Genomic DNA, 10163 nt, shown 5'->3' on the forward strand with positions numbered 1-10163 from the left:
CCTGTTGGTTTTCATACTTCCCCTTGCCCACCCAAACTGCCGAAACTGTTCAAAGCAACTTTTCTTAACAGCGTACATAGTAGGTACCTAGGTACCTATGTAAGTCCTGAAGTCTAGCCGAACTATTCCGTAGAATCTTTTGAAACGTCTTCGACTCATCTGCCTGAGCTCTGAGATCTCACCAATTCCTTGTTTCTTTGGTTCTCCTAATACTCTCGGCAAATCTATCAAGATGACGCCATGCTCTTGCGATATCGACGTTGGCGGAGTTATGGGTGCTTATGTACCTACATATATATTTTCCGTCTAGGTAGTTAGTACATCAGAGAAACTGAAGTTAGAATAAAATAAAAATTCCGTTTTCTCTGTAATCCGTACATAGACCGTGTCTTACCGGCATCTCATGCCGCAACCTGCTCATTGGTGCTTTGATCATTACGACACTCCGACTATTATGAGATAGTGAAAATAGGTTTAACTGTTTGGGCAAACAACCAAATATCAATAGCTTACACATTTTTCAGTCGTTCAAGCTAGGGATACGAAACACAGAATACTAATTTAAAACTGTAGTATAGTAGAACGATTGGTTACAAACCCCAAAGCTGCAGTGCTGGCTGGATTTAAAGAGCTCCATAAAGTCAGCATAAATAAGATAGCTTGAAGACCATGACCCGAATCAGGTCTGTCGACTCGCCACAGACCCTCAACAGTCTGACGAATCAACCGGATGCATTGCACAGCTTCTATTCCGATACAAGAATGTTCCGGGTAGAACCCCTGACACCCTCGACAAACAATAAGTTTTCGAATGCTCCTGAGGAGTTGGCGTTGTTACAAGAGACGCTTCAAGTGGTGGCTCGGCTTATCCGTACATGTACGGTATCGTGTTGGTGTTTCCTGAGCACGAAGACCAACTCTTGGTTGTTACCTACCTACCTATACCTAACCTATTGTATGCAATTCGATCTGCCCACTTAGCTACTGACCTGCATATACACATGCACATGCAAAGCGGGTAGTTGAACGGCAGTCAGATAATTCGTGAAGATCGATCTAAATGAATACCCCTATAAGACAGGAAAACTTACATCACCAACTTAGGTAAACGGTATATAAATACCTAAATAGGTACTTGACTTGACTGTGAATGACGGAGTTATACTTTGGGGTTTTCAATATTTCGCTTAGTTAGTCACTCAAATTTTCTTATATTATTATATCAGTCCTAAATCCAGCCACTCTATTTTTGTAGTTGATACCTTGTAGAAACCAGATTCAAGGTTTATGATGACTATATCATGTACATCGGCCTAAAGCGGATTGAAGAATAGACCCAGCTGTATGGTTTGAGTGGTTTAAACATCAGGAAAGAGCAACTGTATGTACGAATATCCAATTGTTCAATATTGAGCCAATGAAGACGCTTAGACCGTTTGAGCTTTCCAATACCCCTTGCCTTAGTGTACGACCAGGTACCTAAGTGCCTTACCCAAGCTCCCAGGCTCCCAGGCTCCATAATATGTACATGTACCTAAGCACGGATTAGGTACGTACCCAGGTACCCAGATAGGCAAATCTAGCTATATGTACTAACTAAGCTACCTACATGTACTTACCTCATACGAATTGGAGACGGCTCCTCCACACCTTCAACAACTTTTTCCGACTGGGCTAATAACTTCCGCATTATAGGGGTTCAAACTGATTGCGACGTTGTTTCTCTCAGATCACATCTCACATTGGGTCTCCAATATCTTTTCCAATACATACCTATCGAATGATAAATCTTCTTCCACTATATTTTTTGATCCGATTCGGTACACGCCGCTGATTGTAACCTATTCAACCTATCCAACGAAAAAGGGACGGCCAGCCTCTTATTATTGTAGGTAGTCAATATTTCTTCCTTTGTTCCTTTTGGACGCCCCAAGAAACCCCCAACCGCCACCCATTATCGTCTCATTCTGCCCCATCCATTAACTGTAACATTACCACATTATCGCATTACCGCATTACCGCATTACTCTTCGTCCCCCATCCGCCAATCTTACACCGTCTAGCTGTCCTCGTTGCTTCTTTCTTCGCTTCCCACCTTTCAAGCTTTAGGTAGCACGCGCTTTCGAATCCATCTAAGAGAAGGAGCTCTAAAAGTAAGAAGAAGAAGAAACCACTCTTGTCCCTTCGCTTGTCCCTTCGCTGCCACACCTCGTCCACCCTATCCAATTCCATCTTCAGGGCGTTCGCGCGCCACCACCCACCTAACCTACCTAGATCATCAAGCACCAAGCACCAAGCACCAAGCCCCAAGCACCAAGCACCAAGCATCAAGTGCCTTCGAATCAAGGTCACCGTTGTGTGTCTCTGAAAAGGTCCCACACCCCCCCTAGCACATACCTAGCACATACCTAGTACATTTCAAGCTCCAGCATCCCTATCGGGGCACCCTATCCCAGCTTACCTACCCTATCAGGATTGCTCGACCAGCTATCGTTCCAGTCCGCGAACCGTGCTTAAGAAGTACAGTACGGACCAGTCCTACGATACTGGGAACGTAGCGCCGTGCTCCATACTGCCCATACAGCCAGCTTGCCCACCACCTCCTGCGATCTGCGGCACCACACCCTTCCGACCCTGTGTCAAAACATTTCTAACCCTTATGCAACGCAAGCTCCCTTCTACACTTCTTCTACTCCTACATAGTCGTATCGCCGGCAGGTCCTTCCAGAATAATTTCGGTACTATAATCAAAATATCTTCATCAAATACTAACACCGCTGGTTTCTTTAGCTGCCGACTATTAAGCCCCAGTACCTTGCTGGTTAATCAAATTTAACATATCGAAATCGCCAATCATGGCTGCCCCTGGTGTTCAATCATTGAAGGTACGTCTGCCGTCTGCCACGTCGCTCTAAGTGAATACCGCATCATGAAGCAAGTATACTAATGCGAGATTGCCCTGCAGTGCGTCGTTACGGGTGACGGTGCTGTCGGAAAGGTCCGTCTATTCCAACATTAGCCAATGTCGACCGAGTCTAGCCATGTTCCATATCTAACATCGATGTCAGACATGTCTTCTCATTTCATACACAACCAATGCGTTCCCCGGTGAATATATACCTACGGTGTTAGTAGAACTTGGTCTCTGTCCCATCCTAGATTGTATACTGATGTCACGTTCAGTTTCGATAACTACTCGGCAAGCGTGATGGTCGATGGCAAGCCTATCAGCTTAGGACTATGGGATACTGCTGGTCAGGAAGATTACGATAGATTGCGACCGCTCTCCTATCCTCAAACCGATGTTTTCTTAATCTGCTTCTCCATCGTGAGCCCTCCTTCGTTTGATAACGTAAAGGCTAAGGTAAGTGAACAGCGAGAAAGCATCTAATCAGTCTAGTCAATTACTCTGGATTAAGCAACTAACTTAGCTCAGTGGTATCCCGAAATCGATCACCATGCGCCAAACATTCCCATCATCCTAGTTGGGACCAAGTTGGATCTTCGAGAGGACCCCGCTACCCTGGAAAGCCTCCGGTCCAAGAGGATGGAGCCGGTGTCGTACGACCAAGCCTTGGTCTGCGCAAAAGAGATCCGTGCCCACAAATATCTTGAATGTTCGGCCCTCACTCAGCGGAACTTGAAGAGCGTATTCGATGAGGCTATTCGGTATGATAGACCACGATAGCTCCCCAGTGTTTAACCACGTATTAATCTTATCTGCAGTGCCGTCCTAAACCCTCGGCCCGTCGCTGCGAAAGGTGGAGCAAAGAAGAGCAAGTGCACGATTCTATAAGCGGCACATAACAGCATATATCATTGCTTATGACATTTTGAGACTTGGTCGAGCGAGCCAGAAGGTTTTTCGAAACGATGATGGCGTTTTGGTGGACATATAGGAAAGACTACCATCCTCTATGAGGAACCGACGTATTCAGGCATCTTCGAGTTGGCCGACTACCCATATTTCGCGTCCCCTCATTTTGAAATCTACATACCCAGACGTTTTTGGTGGCCATTTTGTTGCAGGCTATTTATTCGACCAGAAGGGAATTAAGGGGAAAGGATCAAGTTGCAAAGTCGAAAGCCGTCAACGAGGAATCAGAAGCATACGTGAGCCTGCGAGTACCGTTATTTTTAAAGAGTTCTGGCTCGCTGCCATCCTGTTTGCTCCTTGCCATCTTGGCTTCCGTCGGGATTGGACATACAGGCAAACTGGGTTTAAATATTTCTACATGGAAATCACCCTTCAAACGAACTAGACGGCAGCAAGAGTCACAATTCCCCACATATAGCATATTCAACTCGCCTTTTCACAATTCTGTAGATAGCATATTTGCGAGAAGAATCTAAATTTCACGGCATGTCCCCCAAATTTGATGTCATTTTTCATTTTTCCTATACGTGAACGCCTAACCCCTAAGCTGCTTTGCAAAATATGTGATTAAAATAAAATAAATACATTGACAGAAGAGCTACTGTCTAGGATATCATGACCCGGCTCCAGGGACCATCCCACGTCGGCTCGGGTGGATTGCATGCTCGACGCCGCCACCAGCTTTCTCGCCCCCATTCTGCCCCTTCCCCTTCTCAGCCTTAGCCTTGGCTTCCTCCTGCGCCCTGCGCGCGCGTTCCTCGTTCAGCTTCTCGTTCTTGGCACGGATCTTGTCCTTGCGATGGGAGGTGTTCCCGCCGCCGCCAGCCGTCAGCTCGACGTTGATGCGGCGCTCCTCGGGCCTGCCGGGCCTGCCGGGCTTGCCGGGGGGGCAGGGACAGGGGCAGGTAAAGGTGGTGTGGTGCATGGTCTTCAGGCAGGTCTTCATGTGGTCGTAGCGGGCGAACTCGACGAAGGCGATGCCGCGGGACTTGGCGGTGCGCGGGTCGTGCAGCAGGCGCACCGAGGTCGGGTGCACGGCGGAGAAGTGGGCTGTTATCTGCTCCGGAGTCGCGGAGAAGGGCAGGTTGCCGACGAAGACTATGAAGCGGACTTTTTTGCCGCGGGGGGGCTCTTCGGGGGGGGCTTCTTCGTCGTCGTTGTCGTCGTCGTCGGCCGTGGCAGCTGCGGTGGTGGTGGTGATGGTGGTGTCTGCGGGCTCGGCGGCGTCGGTGGGTTCTTGAGGGGCGTGGGCGTGGGCGTTGGCTTTGGCTTTGGACTCGGATTTGTCTTTGCTTTTGCTCTTGGACTTGGACTTGGACTTGGATTTCTTGTCTTTTTTGTCCTTCTTGCTGGTCTTTTTGGAACTTTCCTTGGTCTCCTTTTTACTCTCGTCGTCGCCCTGAGGCTCTACGGCGGGGAGGGGGGCTTCGTCCATGGGGGTGTCTTCGGGCGAGGCATTGGCTTCGTCTTCGTCTTCGTCTTCGGCAGCGGGGACGTGCTTGCGCTTCTTGTCTTTCTTGGATGAGGACTTCTTGCTCTTCTTCTCCTTTTTGCTCTTCTTGGACTTGTTGTCTGCGACGGAGTCCGCGTCGCTTAGGCGTCTTCGCTTCCTGCCGGTGGTGTCGCTGCTCATGGTGGTGCTGGTCGTGGGGTCTTCTTCTGACTTGCGCTTTTTGGAGGACATTTTGTTTTTGATGGCTTTCGGGGGATGCGGCTTAATAAAATGACTGAAGGTGCTTGGAAATTGTAGGCTTGGTAGACAAGAGTCGCAAGAATATATTTAATCTTTAAGATAGAGAGAGAGATTCAAAAGCGCGATACAAATACAGTGCAGACAGAAAATTTTGGTGGGGCCTGCAACTAGCTCGGTAGGTGGAGCCAGCCTCAACTAAGTACCTACATTATACAATACACTACCTAGGTATATCTTAGATGCTTATACCCTGTAAATGGATCTATGCTTAGGTAGTCGAATGCCCGCCCCTATAGACACATATCACATTACTTTCATTCCATGATCAAATTGCTACTTGCCTCTGGGATATTTTGCCTAAATATAATCTATTATCAACTACTAAATTCATGGCGACTCATAAATTGGAATATCCTTGGCAGCTTGTCCTCGAAATACTTGATCAGCTGAGATAGGGAATAACTAGTTCAAAGATAATATCTATAGCGCAGCTTGGTCTAACTAAGCTACCTATCTAATAGTTTTAGCATATTAAAAAGACAATGAAACCAAACGTAATAGCAAAATAGCAGAATATCACATTTCAGCTCCTGTTCTTAGGACTACATTCGCAAGAGATTATAAATTCAAGGCCACAACATACATATCGAGTAAGAGGAGGCGTTATGCAAAACATGAAGATTTATGAAGTTATCCAGTGCTAGTGTTCGAATTGGTAGTGCATCATGATATATGTGCTGCCCATGCATGATTAAGTGTCAAGCGCTTAGTGGGACAAAAAAGCGACCACCGTGGGACTCGAACCCACAATCTTCACCATATTCCATAATACCGGAAAGTGACGCGATACCATTTCGCCAGACGGCCTGTTTCTTATACAAGGATTATTGATGCGGAGTTTTTGGTTTAAAATAATTAAAGAGGCTTATTGAGGAGGGACTAGTGGTCTGCCAAAAAGATATGCAATGCTATTTGTTCAATATACTAACCTAGTCTAGCCTGATATATGACAGACTGCTTGAGAAATGTCTACACTATTAGCTCAGGACCTAAATCAAAATATTTTTTCGATTCATTTATATTAGTATGGTATCAGCGCTTGGCCAATTTGCTTCAAGTTACAATTTACCAGTTTAATTATGTTGGGAGCTGATAGTCATGTAATTAAGCCGGTTGTCCCTTTTAAATTGAATAGCAAACTCGGTCAGGCAGTCTGTCAGGATATTAAATAATGTCGAGGTTAAGGTTACTGAATAATTTGATTTAACGTCCTTCTGCTCACGCACATCATTCTTAATTACGGAATAGCTACTAATTCACACTCAATAAAAATAAGTCCTGGTATAAAAGAGGGAGTACTAGCTATCATGCACATCATATCGTTTATAGCATACAGGCCTTGCTATTTTGCTGTACTATTAGATACAATACAAGTTCAGATACAATGTATTTATATATGGACGTTAAAAGGAGCACGTGGATGTTTATATATAGCTGAAGAAAAAGGGGTGTTGTCTTTTACCTACAAAAATAGGAGAGCAATGTTTTTGAAATATTTCATTACTTGACATGGAAACCCCATAAGTTCTCCTGCTGGAGAATTAATTGCAGAAAGACACACAATAAAGTTTTATTCATTTGCAGGTGCTGATACCTGGGTACTTTGAATTTGTATTTTGGCAAGAGACAAGACTTGCTTGCCGACTTAAGCAGTCGCGATTCGATATGAATTTATCATTTCGCTTTCCCCGTTTGCTACGTACTAGAGCTAAACTTCCTTATTTAGGTACTGGAAAGTTCCTACATGCACAAGTTTGATAGGTAAAGGCAAGACGCACTTGCCCTAGCCGTCGAATGGAGAACATTTTACTTAGGCGACAAAGTTGTGCACCTCTCCCGTCTCCTTTTCTCACACTACAACACAAAATCCGATTCCTCAACACGACTCTCTCTTTTTTGGATCGCCAAATATCAACATTCGTTTCTTCGGATTGGCCTTCTTGGTGATCATCCTTACTTTCTTTAGTCGTTCGCTTTATACGATTTATGGAATCTTGAAAAGCAGAAAACCAATAGAAAAAAAAAGACACACATAACGCGACGTAACTCACTCTCTTCGAATCCTCTCTATTTTGATTTCTGAGTAATAAGACCTGATGATGTTTGCAAAATTCCTTTTCGTACGGGTTTTCCTTGCGAACCTATTGCATCTTGCTATCGCAGTTAGCAATGGCACGATTTCTAACTCATCAGCTGGACCGCCTAGTAAGTCTTCTTTTTTTTTTTTGGCGCCACAGCCTGTATATCAAGCTAATAAATTCTTAGCCTGTGCCTCCCGTTGCATGGTAGACAGCATGTTTGTGACGCAGTGCCTGGACACAAGGTGCCTCTGCAACGAGAAAGACTACCAGAAGGTTTGCTCTCTCTCCTTTGCAAAAGCCCCTTACCATGTAACTAACCTTTTTATATAGTCCCTATTCCAGTGTCTCTATTCCCAATGCGACTCGAATAATTACGGCCCGGCTCTCAGCCATTCGATCTCGCTTTGTATGAGCTTTGGTGCTGAGATCTACATGGCCGCTCCCAGCAGGGTTAATGACGAACTCCTGCGGTCTCGCGAAGAAGATTATCTCGCCGGGCGAGAAGTCAAAGCAGTTCCACATCTCCAACTGAGACAGGAAAGCGCTGCCGGAATAGGAACGACCATAACTGTCACTACCACCGTCACAGACTTCGTTACGGTGTCTTATTCCCTCATCACCTACACCTCGAACCATCTAACTCCTAGTCCATTTCTAGAGACGTCACAAGCAGCGGAAGTAACAACCACCTCATCCAGCCGACCTTGGGTGATACCTGTATCCGAAGCAACTGAAGGGGCTCGGTCAAGACCATCATTCTTCGGACTGGTCTTGTGGGTTGCCTTTGTTATTATGCTCGATTACTGGATGGAAATGAGCAGTCACTAGAACTAGATGAGCATATTTCCATTGTCGATTTTATTTACGACGTGGATATGAAAATTTGCTATTAGACCAGGGGCATAAATGTTATTAGGGTGCAGATGATCGCCCATGTAAGCTTAGCCATGCTGATAATTGTCTATACAATTAAATATCACGATCCCGTTGATCCAGCTCTTAATTTCCTGATGATAATTAGCACCGAACCTATCTAGGGTTGCTACAGTCACATATTGCTTTGTATGTAGGGGACGAAATGCGATCAGTCTCTCATAATATAATGTATCTCACGGGAGAACCTTCTGTTCGGTGGGTTAATCCATGTGTACGTAAATTACTAATTAACCAAAGACTCATCGATCTGCGGGGTATCATATGTTGAATGCCTTCCTCTACTCTCACGAGATTATAGAGAATAAGTTTGAATATCTTTGGCGACCCGGGTTAACCAACCAACTGAAGCCATACCCGCCTGCTCAGTAGAAAAGCAGCTGCAGGGGCTTCTCAGAATCGGCATACCTCTCCTTGAACTCTTGGCGGGCCAGCCAACGGGCTAGTGGTAGCATGGTCTCCTTCATATCCATGACGCCGCGTTTCTTCTGATCGATGTGCGATGCATCTACAACCAGGCGCTCGAGTTTGCTTAGGTTCAAGGCGGCTGCATGTCTGTTAGACGTGCGAAAGAGGCTTACCCAGGGGAAGACGGGAAGCGAGACTCACAGTTATCGACTAGGTCGGATAATCGAACGGGAGTGCCAACTGCGACGCCCGTGCGGTGCTTCTGGAGGAATTGCACGCTTTCCTCGATTTTGATGTGCTTTGCGAACTAAGAAGGGGAGGGGGGAGTTAGCCGGGGGTAGCCCCTTAATTGGTTCAGATGTGTTCTACGTACCAATTTTGCGACTGCGTTGTTTTTCGACTGGTATTTGCGGACAGATCTATGGTTTGTTTGTGAGTAGGTACTTGGGTATACTGGGATCAAGGGGATATGAATAGCATGGAAAGGGGGACGTACCTGACGAGATCTGCGGCTCTCAGACCGGCGCCGGTGACGATGATGGTGTGCGGTGCGCCGTTCTCCTTGGGTGCTTCTCCTAGCTTCTTTGGGTCTGCGAATTGCTCCAGGAATTGTGGCAGATTCTCTAGATTCCTCGTCTCCTGGAAAGACGTGGTGTCTGTGATGTAGTTTGCTATGATTGGCGTATTAGTGTCTGTCTGTCTGTCTGTCCGTCTTGGATAAGATGTGGGATGGATCAAGCATACGTGATATGTCCAACTGGCTCAGCTCGACTGGTTTTAGATCCGTCCCGAATCTCCTGATTTTCTTGGAATAGTGGTCTGCGAGGAGTAGGTTGTCGATCATGGACATCTTCTTGTTCACACCGGCTTCTAGGTCGAGGTACTCCTCTTCTTCCTCATAAGCTTGCTTTCTTCGTTTACGCGAAGTAGTTTCGTCATTGCGAGGGCGTTTCTTGGACTTGGGTTTTGAGGCTGCGGGTTGCTGTCTTTGAACTTGAGTCTCGGCCATGATTGACATGTTATGTCGAATATTGTGATGATTATGATTATGATTATGATTGTGATTGTGATATGAGAATGAGAATGAGGATGAGAATTACCGATGAGAAGA

General features: G+C 45.9%; 5 protein-coding genes and 1 non-coding gene across 6 annotated transcripts; 2 read left to right on the forward strand and 4 right to left on the reverse strand.

Moving 5' to 3' along the window:
- Positions 1–1896: 1896 nt before the first annotated feature.
- Positions 1897–2530, reverse strand: F4813DRAFT_13161 (uncharacterized protein). The gene has a single exon (XM_049238725.1). It carries the CDS (start codon positions 2326–2328, stop codon positions 2008–2010), a length of 321 nt encoding a protein of 106 aa, XP_049104838.1. The 5' UTR covers positions 2329–2530; the 3' UTR covers positions 1897–2007.
- An 82-nt stretch (positions 2531–2612) lies between these two features.
- Positions 2613–3932, forward strand: F4813DRAFT_13167 (P-loop containing nucleoside triphosphate hydrolase protein). The gene is made up of 6 exons (XM_049238727.1): positions 2613–2885; positions 2966–2998; positions 3069–3127; positions 3184–3364; positions 3437–3669; positions 3727–3932. Exons 1-6 carry the CDS (start codon positions 2856–2858, stop codon positions 3794–3796), a joined length of 606 nt encoding a protein of 201 aa, XP_049104839.1. The 5' UTR covers positions 2613–2855; the 3' UTR covers positions 3797–3932.
- Positions 3933–4368: 436 nt separating this feature from the next.
- Positions 4369–5706, reverse strand: F4813DRAFT_342224 (uncharacterized protein). Its single transcript, XM_049241372.1, has one exon. It carries the CDS (start codon positions 5559–5561, stop codon positions 4491–4493), a length of 1071 nt encoding a protein of 356 aa, XP_049104840.1. The 5' UTR covers positions 5562–5706; the 3' UTR covers positions 4369–4490.
- A 647-nt stretch (positions 5707–6353) lies between these two features.
- Positions 6354–6437, reverse strand: F4813DRAFT_t6. Its single transcript has one exon. It is a non-coding gene; the product is annotated as a tRNA-Arg (tRNA).
- A 1292-nt stretch (positions 6438–7729) lies between these two features.
- Positions 7730–8662, forward strand: F4813DRAFT_394969 (uncharacterized protein; the record flags this gene model as incomplete). The annotated part of the gene is made up of 3 exons (XM_049247643.1): positions 7730–7835; positions 7896–7984; positions 8042–8662. 3 exons carry the CDS (start codon positions 7730–7732, stop codon positions 8537–8539), a joined length of 693 nt encoding a protein of 230 aa, XP_049104841.1. The 3' UTR covers positions 8540–8662.
- A 131-nt stretch (positions 8663–8793) lies between these two features.
- Positions 8794–10147, reverse strand: F4813DRAFT_342225 (U3-containing 90S pre-ribosomal complex subunit-domain containing protein). Its single transcript, XM_049241373.1, has 5 exons — positions 9797–10147; positions 9549–9723; positions 9426–9471; positions 9254–9359; positions 8794–9191 (listed from the first exon to the last, which is right to left on the reverse strand). Exons 1-5 carry the CDS (start codon positions 10068–10070, stop codon positions 9010–9012), a joined length of 783 nt encoding a protein of 260 aa, XP_049104842.1. The 5' UTR covers positions 10071–10147; the 3' UTR covers positions 8794–9009.
- Positions 10148–10163: the final 16 nt, after the last annotated feature.

The sequence above is a fragment of the Daldinia decipiens genome (assembly GCF_022478715.1).
Source record: "Daldinia decipiens strain CBS 113046 unplaced genomic scaffold F4813scaffold_1, whole genome shotgun sequence".
Taxonomy (NCBI): Eukaryota; Fungi; Ascomycota; class Sordariomycetes; order Xylariales; family Hypoxylaceae; genus Daldinia; species Daldinia decipiens.